Consider the following 22570-nt stretch of genomic DNA (forward strand, 5'->3'; position numbering starts at 1 on the left):
CCCAGCACTAGGAAATCTTATGCAGAAAAATGGAAGAGATTCTGTGCTTGGAACCAGGCACAAGGACTCGAACCACTTGTTCCAAATATACCTCCGATTTTACAATACCTAACTGAGATGTTGGACAAAGGCCTATCCTTCTCAAAAGTTAAGATCCATGCCTCTGCCATTTCAGCTCATTACTATATGGAACCTCCTATTTTCTCATCCACTACTAAGACAGTTTCTCAGAGGGGCAAAAAACATAAGACCCCCAAGGAGAGTACCAATACTTGGGACCTCAACTTTGTTTTAGAAAAACTCACACTGCCTCCTTTTGAGCCAGCCAATACAGCTGATATAAAATTCTTATCATGGAAGACTGCTCTGCTCCTAGCAATAACCTCAGCAAGAAGAATCTCAGAGTTACAGGCATTAATGGCAGTGGAACCTTTCATCATTTTTCATCAGGACAGGGTCTCTCCAAGGACAAACCCAACATTTATGCCAAAGGTAGTATCCAGTGTGGTTCAAACCATTCATTTGCCAACATTCTATCCAAATCCCCAGAATAAAGGGGAGAGACTTGCACACTTTGGACATACACAGACAGCTACGATTCTACTTGGACAAAACAAAAGCTTTCAGAAAAACTGAGCAACTGTTTGTAGCTTATGCTGCAGGATCACAAGGAAAACCTATCTCGAAGCAGACTATTTCAAAATGGATATGACACGGCATTCACTTCTGCTATTCACAACATGGCAAGTCAGTGCCTAAGGGCATTAGGCCACATTCTACCAGAGCAGCAGCCACTTCAGCAGCCTTCCTCAGCGGAGTACCAACCAAAGATATTTTAGAGGCTGCAACCTGGAGTTCAGTGCACACTTTCACCAAGCACTACCACTTACCTCTCTACTCTAAATCCAGAGCAGGCTTTGCCACTGCAGTTCTGCAGGGCCTGGTAGCCTCTCCTAATCCTATTTAGGCCCAGCCACCCAACCTCAGCTTTGGGATTCAACCCAAGTGTAATGACTGCAACAGTGAAACACAATGAACATAGTACAGTTGTGTACCTACCATAAATGTAGATGTTCGAGTGTATTCACTGTTGCAGTCCAGGTTACCCACCCATCATCCCCCTTTTTCTTTGCTGGGACCTTTCTGTACTTCTCACTTCTATACAACCTATGTGGTGTATTTGCTTGTAGATGAAGGAAATGTTTATTTTAGTACATGCTTGTTTTTTGGCATAATTTTTTTCAGCCTACCTATTTGGGGGCACCTGACATCTGGGGCAATAAAAACTGAAGGAAATGGCATCTGTTGCATCTTTTATACCCCTGGCACACTGACGTCAGTGAAGAGGCGACAGCAACCGACGCCGGACCTAGATTTTGGAATTCTGGCCGACTGCGGGTAGCCTGCCAGCAGGATAACCCAAGTGTAATGACTGCAACAGTGAATACACTCGAACATCTACATTTATGGTAGGTACACAACTGTATTGTCCATCCCCCAAACAAGTAGTCCCAGGCCTTGCACTGCTTGGGTAAGCACACCTGTATTTCACCCATGTTTGCTCTCCATATGCTGAACTATATGGCTCATTTAAAGAGACTCCAAGTGACCTTGTTACTGAGCTGTCCAAATCAGTGGCTTCTATACAGTCTCCAGAGGTTTGAAAGTCCTTGGAAGCTCAGTTGTCCCCTGTGCTTTTTCTTTACAGTGCATCCATGGAGCTGATTTCTGATGCAGTAGATGGTTTTAACCCATGCCACAGGTACTGGCCTAGCTCTTCGACAGCATGCTTGGATGTGGTTTGGCATTTTTCCATGCTCTTTAAGGCACATTTTCTAATGCTCCCTTAGATGGCTACACCATTTTTGGACCCAGGGATAAGGAAACTGTGACCAGAAATGAGTCCCCCTCAGCTCTTCAAGTGAAGAGAAAAAAAAATAAATAAATAAAAAACCTTCATCTTTTACTTCAGAAAGTAAACTGGCACTTTTGTACCAGCCGACTACCTACAGAAACATGTCCCTTCGGCTCTTTGGTTGAAATGCAGAAAAAAAAAAGAAAATGTGCTTTACCACTGTAACAAGCCGATATCTTGCTATACACAGTGCTGAAGTGCCTTTTTGTACCAGCGTTTTGGTACAGAAAACAATGGATGCAGTACTCTGAGCTGCCTAACATTTTCTGCCTGAGCAGTTGCCCCCTTCACCCCACTGTTGCTATGGGACTTACCTTCATGTCAGAAGCTATTCAGCTGCCAAAGGTGAAAAAATCTTGTAACTTTTGGATGTAAAAAGGCAACTTCCATATTACCTGGCAGGAGCTAAAGAGTTCAGGCAAACAAGGCAGGCCTGACTGTAAACAAAATGTATCCAAATGGCTAGAAAACTGCATCACTTGTTTTTAACATATTTAATGGCAAACAGTCAGAGGGCAGTGTCAATCACAGCAGCCTTTTCTAAGAAAGTATCATGTCCGAGAATATTTGTGAGGCACTTGGACAACATTGCATACCTTTTCAAGCATTACAGGCTAGAACTTCACTCAAGAAACAGGCTTTGCTGCAGCTGCCCTGCAAGGCTTATATGCACTCATTCTCCCTGTGTGGGCAGCTGCTGCTTTCAATGGATAAAGAACTATACTGCAGCAGTGACTTCTACACTGAAGATAGCACAGCCTTGTGAGTGCATTTGCCATAGCTTTAGACATTCAAGTAACATTACTGCTATATTTTGGGCTGTTGCCAATTACCCCTTCCCTAGAAAGAGTCTGGCGTACTCTGTCCTGTGTGTGTCAGCTGTGAGAGGAGGCAATGTGTGATTCACCAACTATAGATTGTACCTTCAAAGAAGATGCCATGCTAATCCCGGGCCCCCCCCCCCCCCCCAGCATGGTCTCAGATAATGTATTTGAGTTTTTTATTTTTTTAGATGATTTATTTATTTGTTTGTTTATTTTATTTGCTGTTTGTTTACGGGGGAGTTCCGACTGGGCTAATAATAACCCATTTTAGCAGAGGCCGGGCTGCGGGGGAGCTGCACTGAAAGAGATGGAGTTTGCGTAGGTTATTCACATATAGATATTACAAAAATGAACAAACTGTACAAATTAATCCATAGTATAGTTACAACAGTATCGTTTTTACTCTACTATACATTAATATGTTATTGGTAAGAAAGGTAATAACGCAGCCATCCTTTACATTATTCCTCTACGTAATCTGCAAAAAAAAAAGCTAGTCTGGTCCAAAGTTGTCCTTACGTACCACAATTTCATTGTTTTTCATCTACTAAACATGGATTTGTTTTTGAAAGCAAGTTGTAAGTACAGCATCCAAGTATATAGATAATACATTATTTGGTTAAGGGGAGATTGGAGGAGTAGAAGGAGAAAAAGATGAGCTTTACCTGAGCAGGGTAGAGAAGAAGGAAAAATGTTTTCAGCCTGGAGTTGAGCATCCCTTGGGGCTTTATTTACCAGGGACAGAGGCCACTTGTATTTCATCCGTATTACAGGGCACACTCCCTAGTAGCATCTGACCATTAAAGATCTGAATATGATAGTATTGGCCCTCCCTTTTTAGCCATGCATCAGCCAATGTCTGAGGGAGAAAAATAGTGTCACAGTGAGGATGTTTGAAAGCTCTAGAGGATGGATATACCCTTCTGGTTAATTTCTTTGGATAAGTAATTAGACTGAGCACTGTCGCTTCTTAGACATTTGCAGTTATATAACTGTACTTTCAAAACTCAGTCCCATAGAATGAACATATTACTAGCAATTTAGGAAGCCCACGTCTGGTTTATATTGGACCAGGAGACATGTAACAGCTTCAAGAAGCAGTTGTACATCAACGTCTTGGAGTTGAAAGCCTTAAGAACCCCCCACCCCACCCCGGTTGAAGTAGGAGAATCCACAATCCAGGTAGTTTATGATCTCAGTTGTAAAGTGTTATGCTACCCTACTCTTTTTGGAAAAAGTATGAGTCTAACAGTGAGCCACTGTCTTTAGGGTATCACTTTCTGGTAATGGGGCCACATTTTTGGGTGTTCAAATGTTATCCCAGACAACTTTAAGCTACAGCAAAAGTAATCTGCTATAGGTCTGCAGGACATTCAGTGGAGCATCCCTGAAGTCCACCTTTATGCTGTACAGTAAACAGTAGTTCTTTGAAAAATATTCTCTCTCTTTGGTAAGATGTGGGGCATTGGGTAGTAGACATGATCCCCTAGACTGAAGAAAATGTTTCCTTGCACTTTGCATTCTATTTCCAGATCTACTTATAAAGTACAGAACAGAAAGGTCAAAGCCTATGCCAGTGGTTAAACAGTGGCCCAGGGGGAACGTAGTTTCAGATATTTAACTGCTGACCTTACTAAGATTATTTTTAACCATATGATGGGTATTTCTGTGTTCAGCAGGATGATTTACTGCACCTCGGGACCTGACTTATCCAGTAGCTCCTTTTGTCCTTCATGATCGTGTAGGGGGGCATATTAGAAGCAACAACAAGAGCACCTACTAGTCACTCATGCTGTTGAGGGGAAATGTTCTCCACTTTGGCAAAGAAAATTCCATTCTCTAACAGCAAAACCTTGACTTACTTCAGGCACTTACCCAGTCTGAATCTTGTTAATGCATGTCAGGGTGCATGTTTCAGCCATTTTAATTTACCATGACCTTGTTGATGACAGGACTCTTCCCTTACATAGATTGATTAAGCATTTTTTAGAGTGCGCTTTACCTTTCTCCTGCTATTAAAAACCTGTCTTAATATTGAAATTCTTGGTGTGCATGCTGATTGTCTGCTTTTGATCCACTTCGCTTGGTGAACCTGAAGTTTGTCTCTTCGATGACATTTGTTCCTGGTGGCCATTATAGCTGCCGAGTAAATTTCTGACGTTTGAGTCTGTTTTGTTGGGAACTATACTTGGTGCTCCTGAGGAACTTTGTACTTCTCTAAATATTGTCTCCTCCTGGAACTTTTGTTTAACTAGACTGCCTATATCCCTTTTTTCTGTTTTAGCTGTAGTCCAGGAAAGAACATATCATCCATACCTGGAATTTGCATGGCCAGTTATAGTTTTACCCCTGCAGATTGCTTGATTTTGCCAAACTTGACCATTTTGTGTTATTTGGTTTAATACTGGGTTTGCCATTTGCATTGTCATTTGTCACTCATCTACTAACCATCATTACTGAGTCTGTCAAGCATTAGGGTTATTCCACATGGGAGTGGTTGCTTCTAATGCTTGTTTTTGGAATGTGTTGTGTGGCCACTTGGTCTTCAACATATACATTCACTAAGCATTGTAGCTTGGACCTCCACTCGAGTAGTGCTTCATTTGAAAATATATGTGCTGTCTTTTGACTTGTGTTTTAGGAGACCTCTCTTATTTTTGCCTTTTTTGAATTTAGGAAAGTCTGGGTATTGCTTGGGATTCGAATCATATTTATTTCAAGGGACCATCTGAAGTAGAAAAATGCTGCATCATGGATGTGAATACTAAACATATCTGCTTATTTTATAGAGGTCTGCTTTCAGTACATACTTTTTACTGTCTTTCTGGGCTTTTGTTTGTTGGACAACAGATGTTCAACCTGTGGGCATCATAAATTTATGATGGCATAGCCATTCTTTATCTTGCTTACAGCTACACCCCCCCTTTAAATGGGAATCAACAATTCTGATTCCTGGAATGTAGTCATGCTTTCTTGTTTTAGCAAAAGAATGGCCTGGCATGCACCATCAGAGGTATACGTATCATTAGTATGGAAGCTAGAGATGAAGGAAGCACTACTGGTTTAAGTACTACTGTTGAATGAAAACTGATCTACCAGAGATGAAATCATTGAGCTTAAGATGCCAATGTGGCGTGTGTGTGTTTTAGAGGTTGCTGCAGATGGGAATTTAAGTTTCAACTTTTGATGTCCTTAGAGTTGGTGATAAATTACAAGGCAGTGTAGGGCACATAGCCCCTTGAATGGAAAGATGTGGGATGGGAGTGCTCTGACATTCATAGGAAATGGTGGTTTGCTGTATTTTGGATGGTCTTTGGGAAGGGTTAGCATTTATGGAGTTCTGATTTGTTAAAATAGCTTTCCATAAAGAGCAGTATATGGCTGACTTGGTACCATGTTCAGGCTTATGTAAAAGACTTCTAATAGGAGCACTTAAGTACTTATTAGGAAGCAGTTGAGGCTTTCCAAAAATAAACTTTTTTCAGTAATCAACTTGCATGACTTATTTTGACCCATTTCACAGATAATTGACCTTTTTACCTCTGATTCTGGTGACGTGTTTGGCCAACATCCCGGTGCTGGGAAGCCCGGGGAGGGGTTAGAAAACAGATATAAACATTAGAGAGGCTGATTTCTGTCTCAGAAAGCAAGGTGGCACCTAGCATGTGCTACATTGCTTCTGTTGGAGACCAGGAAAACATCCATCTAGTTTCAGTACAGTAGGAAAATAAGGAGATGTCCTGCTATTCCTGAAGAGAAACATGGTGCATTTTTTCTGATAGAGTTGCATGCTTCAGATTCTGTGTGTGAGAGAAGCACAAGCTTAGAAAAAAGAACAAGACCACACTCTAATGTAACAGAACTTTCATGTCACGAGTGTCCCTAGCAGTGGTGACGAACCTTCCTCTCCCATAGAGAAAATGCCAGTCTACCAGTATACCTTTTTAGGTTATTACCCACTGAAGAAAAGACAAAGTGGGGAGGGAAAGAGGATGACCATTGATGCCAGCGACAGTAGGCTGACCAGAAATTTTTTTTGCACAACTTTTATTGCACAACTGTTACTAAGAACTTGACTTAATAATTTCACCTGTTATGTATGCTGTTTTTCTTAATTGCGTGCTGCTTTTATACTTTTAATGTTTGTGAATCAGAATGATGAATGATATTTTGTGTACTAATCACGTCAGTTACATTTTGTTTTTCATTATCAACAGACCACTGTATTCAAAATTTGTGAAATTATAAGGATTTAGTAACTGTAAACTGGACTTAAATGTGGTTTTGTTTGTTTTGCAGTGTTTGAGCAATACACCACCTCTTACTGAATTTTTCCTCAATGACAAGTATCAAGAGGAGCTAAATTATGATAATCCTTTAGGAATGCGAGGAGAAATTGCAAAGTGCTATGCTGAGCTTATCAAGCAGATCTGGTCAGGAAAATACAGTTATGTAACACCCAGGGCATTTAAGGTTAGGTTATTTTTAAATTTATAATGTTACATTTTGGAATTGTATGTACTTAGTGTCTAGAGCTGAACAAAAAATTTACTTTTAATGCTTTTTAGACTCAGGTGGGACGTTTTGCACCCCAGTTTTCTGGATATCAGCAGCAAGATTCTCAAGAACTACTGGCCTTCCTTTTAGATGGTTTACATGAAGATTTAAATAGGATTAGAAAAAAGCCATATATTCAGCTTAAAGATGCAGAAGGAAGGCCCGATAAGGTACCGTTTATTATTCTTACTAAATTATCTGTTTATCTGCAGTTCTCTATTATTTCTGCTTCCTTAATGTTTTTAATGTTTCATTTTGTAGGTTGTTGCAGAGGAAGCCTGGGAAAACCATATAAAACGGAATGATTCCATTATTGTAGATATTTTTCATGGTCTTTTTAAATCTACTTTAGTGTGCCCCGAATGCTTTAAGGTATCTGTAACATTTGACCCATTTTGTTACCTAACTCTTCCACTACCCCTTAAAAAGGAACGTAATTTAGAAGTTTGTCTGGTTCGACTGGATCCACTAATAAAGCCTATGCAGGTAAGGAACTGCATTTATATTATTTGTTCCAGGTATATTTAATCTATTTGCAATTGTTAACCAAGTAGGTAGGCTTGTCTTTTGAACTTTTTCCAGCCATGGCCTGGTTTGAGTTCAACTCTTGTTTACATTTAGTCATTGTAGTTATGTACATTAGTTAAGTTGTAGAATGCCTGCAGTTAATGCCATATTGTTTATTCAGATCTTAATACAGACGTTTCCATTGTACTCCTACTTACAGAGACTAACAAGGATGTACAAAGAAGGCGAAAATTTAGTGTAGCAAGTATGTTGTACAGAGAAATAAAAAATTAACATTTCTTTCTGCAACAGCAGTATTTAGAATTTAGTACAGTAAGATGTAAAGGGTGCTATGCATGCTTTTGCTTAGTAGTAGGTAGTTTTGTAGTTGACTTCAAGGATCTTTTGTTGAGAAAGCATGTCTTTTTTTAAAGATAATTATTTCAGCTTTTGTGATTGCTTAAATGTGATGATAATTATAGAACGTGGTGCTAGTATTATGTATTACGGCAGCATATAGAATGTAGATATCAGGTGTGTGTTTAAGTGATTGCAGATGAATATACTAAGTGTATATTCAAAAGTTTGTATTAGGCTTGAATGGTAAGTACTTTAGATGATTTCACTAAAATGTGTTGGTAGTTTAAGATTCTGAGGTGTTTTAAAAGTAAACTCTGAGTAGAAGGAGCAGTTTTCAAACTGTCATGGTCTTTTCCAAATTATTTTGCTGGCCCAGTTAGAACAGTTGCATTCTTTGCTCTTGAAGAGGAGTAGTTTTTTATTCTGTATGATTTTTCACTGGTGCCTGTTGACCAGTAACCCCCCCGCCCTCAGCTGGACCCAACCCATTCATTCCCTGATTAGGAATTTCATCCGGGATCAGAGAAGAGCTGTTTGGAGGGCAATGCTATAATTTAGGCAGTAGTGATATAGTATGTTACGACTCTGCCAGCATCCTGGAAACAGTGGCATTTGTAATGATCTAACCCCAGCACTGGTTTGGGGGATATGTGATCCACATCACAGTGGAGGTCTAGAGTGTATTCCCTAGATGAATGCATGCTTCTGCCCACCTGTATTGAAGACTACCATCAGGCAATGGTATTATGAGTTTTCTACCTGCACCCAGGCCATACATTTGCATTGCTGCTCTGCATTTGAGGGATTGTGATAGTGTGCCTCTGGTTCTGCCACATCCTCCCCACCCAGGATCAGCATACTTATCCTCCCCTGCAATCTCATTCTGGTTTTCTACCCATAAGCAGACTCTGGTCACCTGGACCATAGTCAGAAATTTCTGTCATGTCACTGGAGCTGAAGATTTTACTGAGATATGCAGATATGTATTGTTAATGGAGATAAAAGAAATATTGATGTAAGAGGTTGTGGGTCATTGTGCATAGCAACTGTGTCCTGTTTGTAACACAGCTTTGTTAAAGCAACACATTTTAAGTTGTGACAGGAATTCACATACATTAATAGAAAAGAAAGAAAACAAACCTTAATAAAAGCTTCCATTATCGTCATGCACTATACAAGTTTTCTTTTTAACAATTTTCATTGTCACCACCATTATATGAATCACTCATTTCTTGCTTCCCCTGAAATTTCACTCCTCCTCCTTCTCCTGAGCATTATTTGTATAGATTCGTAGGTAAATACTAGGCTAGCCGCCATTGTAGGCCATTTTATTCCTAGCCAGTTTCCCTTTTTGTGCTCAAAATAATCTATCCCATTTGGTTATAGAATGTCTTACCTGTCTCATAGGTTCATATGTGTGTACTAGGCTAATGGCCCTGGGGCCTTTACAAGCCTAGCCATAGGATTACATTGGCATCGTGCCACCCAACCTTAGTTCCCACTGCCTGTGTCGAGTAAAGCCACTGGAGTTATCCCCGGGGTGATTTTTCCATTTCCCATCCACTCATCGAGATTTCTCTTGTAGAGGGTTAGCGAGGTGCTCTGCTTGACATGTATGGGAAGTCTATTCCATAGCATGTGCAGTCTCTGGGTTAGGAACTTGTCCCTCCAGTACGTTCTGTTGATTGTGGTAATGAGGTTGAGGTCCCTGGGGCATGTGGTGCAGATGGATTGGGATTTCTTTAGATGTAGCATTTCTAACTGAGCTGGGTCAGACATGGCTTTGTAAGTCAAGCAGAGATCGCCTCTTAGTAGGTGATATGAGACGGAGAATAGTTGTTTTTTTGAGTCTGTCCATGTAAGAGAAGTGTTTAAGGTCTAGGATCCTCTTTGTGAGGTACTTTTGTGGCCTCTCCAGTTGATGATCTTCGTGTTTCCCTGTTACAGTCATTACATTTAGGTAATCTGCTGGCAGGTTGCCCTCAGTCAGCCTGATTAACAAAGTCTTGGGTCCTGCGTCGGTTGCTGTCCCTTCTTCCATGACGTTAGGTCGTCAGGGGTATAAAACATGCAGCCAACGCCATTACATCAGTCTTTCTTGCCATGCGGTGCCCAAAGCAGAAGCTGTTCGCAAGTGCCGGTCGGCCGACTCCTGAAATTTTCATTTTCGAGTTTCAGAACCGAAGTCTTCAACTTAAAGCTAAATACCCCTTTGGGGAAACTTTTTCTTGCTCCTTACCGATGTCAGTAAAAGTTAATAATTGCATTACTTGTGGAAAGCAAATACCTCATAAAGATTTTCACTTGTACTATATTCCTTGCCCTAGGCCCTGACTACGACGTTCCTTGCTGTTGGTTTTGTGCTTTATTTAATCTCAGCACACTATCCATCGTTGGTACATTTTTGCCTCTTAAGTATTTCGGTTCTCGGTTTAATTATCCAGAAATGATGTCAGTTAGCCATCCGATTACCGGGATTTCTAAAAAATGCAAAGATAATGACAGAGACAGGCCGTCGAGGTCCAAAACTGCCGACAATGCTTCTCCTAAGCCAGTCACTAGTTCACCAGTACTCAGTGAGGTGCTTTCGCAGCCCCTGATACCCGCTACTTCTGACTCGCAGACCTCTACTGAAACCCATTCAGAGTCCGGTATGCCTCGAGATACTTCACCTATGGAACCTGCGGATGTCTCTGCCTTGGATGGGTCTGGAACCGCTGTGCAGGCACTGGCTTCTGAGGGTGTATTCAGGCCTACAGACTTGCATATTAAACCAACTCCACCTTCAATACTAAGGCCTAAATCTCGATCTGTGTCTAAAAAACCAATGCCCAGGCCACATGTTCAGGCCCCTATGTCTAAAAAACAAATGATCAAAATGGCTGAAGATCTAATTACTCTAATCAGGGGTAGTCACCCCCCCCCCTTTGTAAGAGGCCTAGGGCTGAGCTCGACTATGAATCTTCTGATCAGGGCTCTGTTTCTTCTGACTCTTCTAATGACCTGGATTTATCCATACCTACCTATGAGGATTCTGATGCAGAGGATTCCATTCCCTCTGCTTCCCCCCCTGAGGATTTTTCTTTTGGGGAAACTTTACATACCTTAATGGAGCATTTCCACTGGGAAAGTCAGGAATTTTCTGATTCAAAAAAGAGGCTTAGGGATTTTCTTCTTCTACCTCAGCAAAGGCCTTTGGCTATACCTCCTGTACTAGACATTGTTGATTGTGGTTTTGGAATCCAGTATGGACCCTGATTCCCTGCCTCCAGCTCCTAGTAAACCTGACGGATACAGGGTTCCTGAGTCCTACAAGTTCCTTTTCAAAAGTCCTGTTGCAGATCCTGAAACCATTTCTCAGGGGCCTAAGAGCATTAAGGCTTCTACTGATAAAAATTCTACCCTTTCTGATAGAGACTCCAGGGCGCTGGATAGATGGGGTAAAAAGGTTTATACTTCTGCAACCAGGGCTTTAAACTGCCAATTTCATATGTTAAAATATCAACAGCATATTATTGAACTGCTTAAACAGAAAATGATGTTGATTTCTGACTGTGTGGAAAATAGATTTACAGGATTTATTGCATTCTGCTGAACAAGTTGGAAAACATGCTTTGCAATGTGGTTTTGATTCTTTAGAGGTCTCTTGCAGGGCTGCTGTTACTGGGTCTGTGCTTAGAAGGCATGCTTGGCTTAAGGAGCAATCTCTGCCTGATCATGTTAAAGCGAAATTGTTGGATGCTCCTTTAAATCAGGACCGCCTGTTTGGCAATAAGGCTGAAGACATTTTAAAAAAGATGGAAGATAAAGCTAAATCTATGCAAACTGTAAAAGATTTCTTACAAGTGCAACCTCCAAGATTTAGTAGGCACTGGTCTACTAAGAATTGGTCCTTTCCAGCTCCTTCCAGATCCTCTCAGGCCAAACCCAGACACAGCAAAAGCACCAGGTTTCAGTCCCAGGGGACTCACAGAACTAAGCAATGGGGGCCTCCATTTCCAAATCTGGAAATAACAAGACACCCCCCCTATGGTAAACAGTCTCAATGACTTTCCTTTAAAATTGCCAAGCACTTAACTTTTAGCCGCCACTTTAGGGGAAAGATTGATGTTCTTCGTGTTTCACTGTTGCAGTCATTACATTTGGGTAATCTGCTGGCAGGTTGCCCTCAGTCGGCCTGAATAACAAAGACTTGGGTCCTGCGTCGGTTGCGGTTTCCTCTTCCATGACGTCAGGTCGTCGGTTATAAAACATGCAGCCGATGCCATTTTATTCGGTCTTTCTTGCCGTGTGGTGCCCGAAGCAGAAGCAGTTCGCAAGTGCCGGTCGACCGACTCCTGACATTTTTGTATTCGAGTTTCAGAACCGAAGTCTTCACTAAAGCTAAGTACCCCATTGGGGAAACTTTTTTCTTGCTTTTTACCGATGTCAGAAAAAGTTAATAATTGTATTACTTGTGGGAAGAAATACCTCATAAGGATTTCCATTTATACTGTATTCCTTGCCTAGGCCCTGATCACAATGTGCCTGGCTGTCGGTTTTGTGCTAGATTTAACCAACGCACTATTAAGCGTCTGTATATTTTTGCATCCAAGTATTTTGGAAACAGATTTAACAACCCAGAAATGTCGTCTGATAGCAATCCGTCTACTGGAGTACATAAAAAATGCAAAGAAAAGGACAGAGAAAGGCAGTCGAGATCCAAAAACGAAGGTGAAGCTTCTCCTAAGCCAATCGCTAATTCGCCGGTACTCAGTGAGGCGCTTTCGCAGCCCCTGATACCCACTTCCTTCAAGTCGCAGGCCTCTACCGACACCCATGTGGAGTCCAGCATGCCGAAGATACGCAAGGTATTGGACCAACGGATTTATCTCCTTCGGATGGGTCCGGAGCCGCTGAGCAGGCTCAGGGATTTCCTTCTTCTCCCTCAGCACAAACCTTTAGCCATTCCTCCTGTTTTAGACATTGTGGATGATGTGTTTTCGGAGTCAGTTCTGACCCCTGACTCCTTACCTCCGGCTCCCAGTAAGCTTGACAGGCATTACAGGGTCCCCTGACTCTCATAAATTTTTATCTATAAACCCTGCTGCTGATCCTGAAACTATTTCACAGGGTCCAAAGGGAGTTAAGGCCTCAACAGCAAAAAAACCCACCCCCTCCGACAGAGATTCAAGGGCACTGGACAGATGGGGAAAAAAGGTTTATACATCTGCAACCTTGGCAATCAGGGCCTTAAACTGTCAATTTCATATGCTTAAGTACCAACAACAAGTTATGGGATTGCTGAAACAGAAAATGATGTTGATTTTAGAATGTGCAGAAAATAAGGAATTGCAGGAATTTATTGCATGCAGCTGAACAAGTTGGAAAGCATACTTTGCAATGTGGTTTTGATTCTTTAGAGGCCTCCTGCAGGGCCGCAGTTACTGGATCTGTGATTAGGAGGCATGCTTGGTTAAAGGAACAAAGTTTGCCTGATCATGTTAAAGCTAAATTGCTAGATGCACCTTTACAGCATGATTCTCTGTTTGGTATTAAGGCAGAAGAGGTTTTAAAGAAAATGGAAGACAAGGCTATAAGTCTATGCAAACTGTTAAAGATTTCTTACAAGTGCAGCCACTTAGATTCAGTAGACACTGGCCTACAAAAAAATTGGTCCTTTTCTATGTCAGACGGAGCTCAAAGTGGAAAATCCAGACACCCTAAGGGTTCCAGGTACCAGGCTCAAGAATCATACAGGTCAAAGCAATGGGGTGCATCCAACTCCAAATCTGGAGGAGATAAAGCGCAAACCCTACAGAAAGCAATCCCAATGACTTCCCTCTGCCTACACCAAGCACTTATCTTTTGGCAGCACCCATAGGGGGAAAATTAGCACTTTTTGCTCAAAACTGGCAGTTAATAACCCAGGACAAGTGGGTACTAAACATCGTATCACAGGGATACAGATTCCATTTCTACATTCTGCCAATTACAAATGGTTGGCCAGATCTGCCAAAAAAAACAATGGGCAGAGGCACAGAAACAGGTTATGTCCCTCATGGATATGGGGGCCATTCAGACAGTACAGGAACAGGAAAAAGGACAGGGTTTTTACTCAAGACTGTTCTTGGTACCCAGAAAGGACAAGGCCTGGTGGTCAATACTGGATTTATTGATTTTGAACACATACCTGGACATTCCAAAATTCAAAATGCTCACTTTGCAACAGCTTCTGCCCATGCTGGGCAAGAATGCTTGGCTGGTGACTTTAGACCTAAAGGAGGCATACCTGCATGTCCCAGTAAGACAGTCATGCAGAAGATACCTCAGATTCAAGGCTGGCTTAATGCATTACCAACTCTGCACTGCCCTTTGGCTTATCTACTGTGCCCAGGGTCTTTATAAAGTGCCTGGCACCAGTAATTGCATTTTGCAGACGAAGAAGTATTCGGATATATCCTTGGACGACTGTCTCATTCAAGCAGAGAACAAGGACACTCTTCTACGACACCTGGCGTTCATGAAAAGGCTTCTAATATGCCTAGGGTACACAATAAACGAAAAGAAATCACATCTGGTACCCTCTCAAAAGATAACATTCCTGGGTGCAAGCTTGAATACAACTGGCCAGATGACTTACCTCACGCCAGACAAACAAAGGCAACTTGCTTCAAACTGATGGCAACAAAAACCCAGTCTTCTGCAAAACAAATTCTGCAGGCTCTGGGCTTCATGGCATCCTGCATCCTACTAATTCCATATGCAAGACTGCATATGAGGAAACTTCAATGGTACCTAAAAAGTTTGAGTCAACATTCACACAGTCTGGAAACAATGATTCCTCTCATCCCCTGCCTACAGCAGGAGTTTTTATGGTGGGCAAAGGCCTGTCACCAAAACATGGGATGGCCCTTCACTCTACCCCCTGCTAGCCAAACCTTAACAACAGATGCATCAGATTATGCCTGGGGGGGCCACATGGCAGGAAGATGCATTCAGGGCATATGGGCACCAAATCAAATGCATCTACATATCAACCAGAAAGAGATGCTAGCTGTTCAAAATACCCTAACACCCTTCAAGGACTTGCTTCATCCAGGACAACTACTGATAGACAGACAACACCACAGTCATGTGGTATATAAACAAGCAAGGGGACACACACTCAGACCCCCATTGCAGATTAGCCATGGCACTGTGGGACACAGCTTTGACCTACCAAATAAATCTTCAAGCTCAGTTCCTGCCAGGAAAGCAAAACACTCTGGCAGACGATTTAAGCAGAAACCTTATGGATCCTCACGAGTGGAAACTAAATCCACAAGTCTTCAGCATGATAGCAGAGAAATGGGGGAGCCCAGACATAGATCTATTTGCCTGTCCTCAAAATTATCATCTGAAAAGATTCTAAGGACTTATCACAGACAAGCATGGAAAGTGAACACCCTATCCTTCAGTTGGAAAAACCTATCAGTTTATGCCTTTCCTCCTCTGCTTCTTCTACCCAAGGTCCTCCTAAAAGTCAGACAAGAGAAGCCAAAGATGATTGCCCCGGACTGGCCCCGCCAATACTGGTACCCAATCCTAAGGAACTTGTCTCAATACCCAGCTTGGACCTTGCCTCAAAAACCACAACTACTGTCCCAGCAAAACAATCAGATCCTGCACAATCAACTACAGACTCTGAACCTGGCAGCATGGCTAATCCTGTAAACATACAGACGACACCTCTCAGTAAAGCTGTGGTGGATGTCATTTTGGAAGCCAGAAGGCCTAGTACTAGAAAATCTTACGCTGACAAATGGAAGAGATTCTGTGCTTGGAATCAAGCACAAGGAACTGATACAGCAGAACCGCATATTCCTCAGATATTACAATATTTAACTGAGATGCTTGACAAAGGCCTATCTTTCTCATCAATCAAAATCCATGCCTCTGCCATTTCGGCTCATTACAATACAGAGCCACCAATCTTTTCTCATCCTTTACTAAAGCAGTATCTTAGAGGAGCCAAAAATTTAAGGCCTCCTAGAAGATCACCATTACCTGCATGGGACCTCAATTATGTGTTGGAAAAGCTCACCATGCCTCCATTTGAACCAGCTGCTACCGCTGATATAAAGTTCTTATCATGGAAGACAGCTCTGCTACTAGCAATTACTTCAGCAAGAAGAGTTTCAGAGCTACAGGCCGTCATTGCTGTAGAGAATTTTATCATATTTTACCCAGACAGGATGTCCCTGAGGACAAATCCTACTTTTATGCCTAAGGTCGTTTCCAGTGTGGCTCTTAACCAAACAATTCATCTGCCAAATTTTTATCCAAATCCGCAGAACAAAGGGGAGAGAATTCTGCATTTCTTGGACGTGCACAGACAGCTAAGATTCTACTTGAGCAGGACTAAAGCTCTAAGAAAAACTGAGCAATTACTAGTGTCATATGCTGCAGGATCAGAAGGAAAGGCTATTTCAAAGCAGACAGTTTCAAAGTGGATAAGCCATTGCATCCGTTTCTGCTACTTACACCATGGCAAACCTGTGCCCAAGGGCATTAGGTTTCACTCCACCAGGGCTGCAGCTACTTCAGCAGCCTTTCTCAGAGGAGTACCAACCAAGGACATTCTATAGGCTGCTACTTGGAGTTCTGTTCACACCTTTACAAAGCATTAACATTTGCCTCTCTACTCTAAAGTCCAGGGCAGGCTTTGCCACTGCAGTGCTGCAGGGCCTTATAGCCGCACCTAATGCTGTTTAGCTCCAGCCTCCCAACCATAGCTTTGGGATTCTACCCAAATGTAATGACTGCAACAGTAAAACACGAAGAACATAGTACAGTTGTGTACACTTACCATAAATGTAGATGTTCGAGTGTATTCACTGTTGCAGTCCAGGTTACCCTCCCGCCATCCCCCTGTCATTCTACAGTTTATCTTTCCTTCTCTATCTTCTACAACCTATGTGGTGTATTTGCTTGTAGATGAAGGTAAAGTTTATATTGATGCATGCATGTGTGTATATATATATATATATATATATATATATATATATATATATATATATAAATAAATATTTAGAATATTGCTACCTTATTCCGGAGTCTGTACAATATAATGACTTAAATACATCTATTACACAAATACTCACAATTCTTCTCAAAGACCCTGATATGACAAAACAAATAATCATAGAAAGAGCACACGGAGCTCTGAGGGAAGCTCAGGCTTCGAATAGCCCAAGACCTGTCTATGTTAAAATCCTTAACTACCAAGATGTCAATAGAATTCTTACAAGTATTAAGAAAAATGGGGGCTATGTTATGTGGAATAACAATAGAATTTCTGTGGCTCAGGACCTGCCTTTGCAAATCAGGCAAGCTAGACAATCATTATCTCCTTATTGCAAATTTCTCATTGAAAAACATATAACATTTCAAATGAAATATCCTAATATGTTAATATTTACAATTGATGGGTCTAGATATTCTGTTTCAACAAAAAATGAGGCAAAACTACCTTTTTGAAACTTTTTAAGTCTTTACCTGTTTCAGAGACTTGATATGGCTTTCCGTTGCGACTGGCATGTCATCCGAGGTCGGATTCATCTGTTGCTGTGGCTCGAGGTCTTAGTAATCCTTTGTTTCGAAGTTTTGGTGCCTTAGGCCTCTTCTTGATCAGATAAGAGTTTGTTTTTTAAATCCTGGACATTAGCGAGTGTCTCCCGAAGTTTTATAGCTTTCGCGAAGCTTGTTCCTCTACGAAGAGACAGGAAATGACTGTGATGCTTCTGAGCGTGCGTTATTTACTGTGGCGCTTCCGGAAGTCTGCTTCTATTAAGGATCCCCCTTCGCGAACGTTTGGTCTGATTTCCAGGCTTGGAAATCCGATGTGAACTCTGTTGAACTGAGTAATCTAAAAGAAACAATAAAAGACGTTGTCTGATATTAATTTAAACACATATTTACAATCTGTCATACTTACATCTTCTGAAATAGTAAATTCTTGTAATTTTACAATATATCAAGGCTTAACAAGAAATCTATTTAAGGCTAAACATTTATTGTTTTACTACTTCATAATTCTTACTGAAAGGACTTAGTTAATCCCTTAATACCAATAATGTACACATATATAATAACTACACTAGACATTATATTTAATTCTACCATATAGTAATGATTCATATACCACTAGATATATGTGATGTGTTTATACTCCTGATAATTCCTGATGTTAATAGTTAAAACATCAAGCTTGCCAGTACCTAATAGTACTAGTGGTTAGTTAAGCTGAAGTGTTTAAATAATGAAGAAGTTAATATTGACACTAGAGAAGGTAGTTTTTTCTTTTATGTAGATGCTTATATTATTATATTGCTATAATATATCAGGATGCTTTTTCTTTCTCACACCTGTTTGAATAATAGAAGACCATGCTGACCAAGTACTGGATCCTCATCCTACTTTATGATTAATAGGTTTTATCATATGTGATTTGTATTGTTTAAATAGAGATGTACATAGAAACTGAGCAAGCTAATTACTGATATACTTAAATCTTTGGCTTTCTTTAATCGGTGAATATTTTTATCAAGATATGTTAGCTAGTACCTTTAAGTAGTTTCTAGCTAGTTAATCAGAAGTACTGAAAACTCTATACATGTTGTTGCATATTTCTTAAATGATTTATTCAAAGAGTAGTTAATATAAGAGATGTTGATGAACAGTAGTGTTTAGTAGGGAATGTTTAGGTTAGGTTTTGTAGAATTAATTTTAGTTTATATAGGTTCTGCTTATGGTATATATTTGAGTTGTTATAACCTGAAGATTATACGTAGGTTTATGTTTTTAATCAATATAATTTCTTACCCTGTACAAGACCTATACATGTCTCTGTCCGAGGGTAGAGTGGGTAGGCACTGGTATGGGACGGGATTTCAAGAATGCTTCCAAACTATATATATCTTTAAAAAGTCTCTGATTACATTATACTTCCCCTTTTTAAATGTTTGTTACATTAAATAGCATATTGAAATGTGGGAAATAGACTCATGGAACACAAAAGGGCTCCAGAACTTAAAGAAAAGGAAATTATTTCTTCATTTATTTTTGCAGGCTAGGGCGTGTTTTATATTACTTCAAGAAACTAACTAATGATCAATGGACAGATATCAAGAAAAGGAAATGGATTAGAGAGGTCATAGCCTTGGAAGGTAAAACTAATAGTGCAGGGGTAGCTATAGTTATTAAAAATCAATATCAAGGAAAAATTTTGGATTCTAAAATAAAGGAAGATGGTGCTATGTTATTCTGTCCTCTACTCTTCATGATAAACCTATTTTACTTCTTAACGTATATGTACCATGTAATAATCAGCAATTTTTCATAGCATCACTTTATCCACTTTTAAATCAGTATAATAATTATTACATAATTATAGGAGGGGATTGGAATTCCTATCAGAATCCGAAATTGGATAGGTCTTGTCCACAAAGGTCATTTAATAGGCAAGCGGTGGTTGCACTAAGGGATTTAAAAGAGGAATTTCAATTATATGACCCTTTTAAATATCTAAATAATCACCTTAATACAAATAACTTTACTTTTTATTCAACGTGTCATAAAATGTGGTCTAGAATAGATTTCTTTTTGATTTCAGAAACAATTACTAATTTTGGACCATTAGTCTTTATACATGCTCATTCTTTATCTGACCATTCAAAAATTTCATTAAGTTTTTCTAAAGATCCTAGATAAAATTTGCTACACAGGGGTTATAATTGGTCTTTAAATCCAAATTTGTTAAATAAAGAAGAAATAATACAGGAAATTATAGATGTTCTTAATCGCCTATTAGTTAAACTAGAGAAACCGCAACATCCTCCCGATATTGAATGGGCGACAGTTAAAGCACAAGTAAGAGGGTCTTTTTGCAAAAAGCCTCATATTACAAAAAAATGCAAATTAGAGATGTACAAAAATTGGAAGATAAAATAAAATTACTTGATCAAGAGCTGATTCAGAATTATAACAGTCAAACAGAGACGGAACTATTTAAATGTCAAAAAGATCTTTTTTTAATTCAAAATAATAAGTTGACGTTTTATGAACATATAATGTTAGCGAGATATGCCAGTCATATTCAAATGCCATCAAGGACATTAGCTAGGATTATTAATCAATCGAAAACAGTATCATTAATCTCGGAAATACATTTTGACAATACAATATATTCTAAAAGTGAAGATATCGTTAATATTTTTGAACGAATATACTCTAATATCTATGCTGATCAAAATGATTCATCTTTAAATAGGTCGATAAAGAATTTTTCCAAAAAATCAATTTTCCAAAAATAGATGATAGTTCTCAAAAAGATTTAATTAAACCTATATAGGATGAAGAAATAATATATATAATTAAACACTTCAAATCATATAAAGCACCGGGTCCTGATGGTTTGACTGCTTAATTTTACAAAACTTTTGTGATATTCTTGGTAAAATACTCTCGCATGTATTTAATTACATAATTAATAATAAAATCAATGACCCCCATTTGAATGCGTCAAAAACTATTCTTATACCTAAAGTTAATGCTGATGCCCAAAATCCAGGTAATTATAGACCAATTTCACTATTAAATGTAGATATGAAAATTTTGACCTCTATTCTGGCTAATAGACTGGGAAAAATAATGAATCAAATAATATCTAATGAACAAGCTGGTTTTATAAATGCTAGGCAAACTAGTGACAATACATTAACACTTCATACATTAATCTCTTATGCTAAACAAAAGAATTTAAATATCTATGATGCGCAAAAGGCTTTTGCTAGGGTTAATATAAAGTTTTTGTTTGATACTTTACCATATTTTAATATACCTCATGAATTTATCTTAATGTTACAAATTCTATATAACAATCCTTACACAACTTTATATATTAATAAAAGCTTTTCTAAAAGAATACAAATTAAAAACGGAACTCGTCAGGGTTGTCCTTCGTCCCCTTTATTATTTAATATATACCTAGAGCCTCTCTTTTTATATATTAAACAGAATGTATATCATAATGCTCCTATATTATATGGAACTAAAATATATATGGCGGCTTTTGCTGACTATCTTAATATATACTGTACAACACCAATTTCAGACACTGACAAGTTACTAAAAGCGGTGGAGGACTTTGCAGCAATATCTAACTACAAAATTAATCTAAAAAAACAAACATATTTTCTTTAAAAACTCCCAAACCTTTTTCGCTTCTGCCATTGGTGGGGCAGGTAAAATCTGAAGATAAAATTAAATACTTGGGTATTACCTTTTCTACAGATGATAAAGATTTTTATATTACTAATATTAAATTGGTTTGGGATCACATATTTGATTTTAGGAGATGGAATAATTTAAAGTTACCAGTATTAGCAAAAGTTTCAATTATTAAAATGAATGTTTTACCCAGATTATTATATATTTTTAGATCTGCTCAAGTTCCAATCTCTAAGAGGTTTTTTAAACAAGTACATAGGGAGTCGGCTAAATTTATTTGGGACCCAAGAAAGACTAGGAATATCATATGATAAATTGATGACCCCAAAAAATAGAGGGGGATTGGATATACCAGATTTTGAAACTTACTACTTAATAATAAACTCTAACAGAATCTTAGGAATTGCTAATTACGATACATCTAGTAATAAATGGTCACCAACGTGGGTAATTTTGAATTATAAACATATTTTGAATCTGAATATTAATCCCAAAGGCATTACCTTTCTTAGGAAAGGAAAAGTTTAAATTATATGATATAATGGATCACATTAAATTATATATAACATCAATACAAAACTTATTTCATTCATTAAATCTCATGCAACATACAGTGGTCTTCCAACCTTTTCATATAAGTCCTAATCTGAAAATTAATAATAAATTAATAAATCTTAAAAAATTTCCCTTTTATGATTAATTTAACTTTACTTGATATATACCCTTACCTCAAATATTCAACTAACGAAATAAGACAAGAAATGAATCTGCCCAAATCATATTTAGTTATATTGAGACAGATTAAGGAACTTTTCATAAGTTACTTTAAGGATTTCAAAATTAAAGATTAGGATTTAACAAAATGTTAAAATTTGTGGCAAACTCTTCAACAAGATGTTAAATTTATAGCAGCTACAAATTAATTAATAAAAATTTCAAATTTCAGAATAAAGTTCTTTTGTCAAACTATTGGAAGGAAAAAAATGCCACTGATAGAAGAAAATCAAATACTAAAAGCAATTAACTTAACAACTAAATCAATTTCTCTTCAAAAATTGATGTATACTCAGCTTATGATATTTAATGATGCTTATTATACACGCCTTAGCTTGCATAAATTCAATTCTAAAAAAATCTCCAAACTGTCCATACTGTA

General features: G+C 39.0%; 1 protein-coding gene across 6 annotated transcripts in view; it reads left to right on the plus strand.

Annotated features, from left to right (window-relative positions):
• The window catches only part of USP15 (ubiquitin specific peptidase 15), a 2212142-nt gene that overhangs the window by 1129332 nt on the left and 1060240 nt on the right, over positions 1-22570 (plus strand). For all 6 annotated transcript variants that reach the window (XM_044088286.1, XM_044088282.1, XM_044088284.1 and 3 more), the window contains 3 exons: positions 7039-7212; positions 7308-7466; positions 7558-7782. In XM_044088286.1, the coding sequence (XP_043944221.1) occupies positions 7039-7212; positions 7308-7466; positions 7558-7782 (558 nt within the window). The remainder of the gene's footprint in view (positions 1-7038; positions 7213-7307; positions 7467-7557; positions 7783-22570) is intronic.

This window comes from Protopterus annectens, chromosome 11.part0 (assembly GCF_019279795.1).
Source record: "Protopterus annectens isolate FY-2018-M chromosome 11.part0, PAN1.0, whole genome shotgun sequence".
Lineage (NCBI taxonomy): Eukaryota > Metazoa > Chordata > Ceratodontiformes > Protopteridae > Protopterus > Protopterus annectens.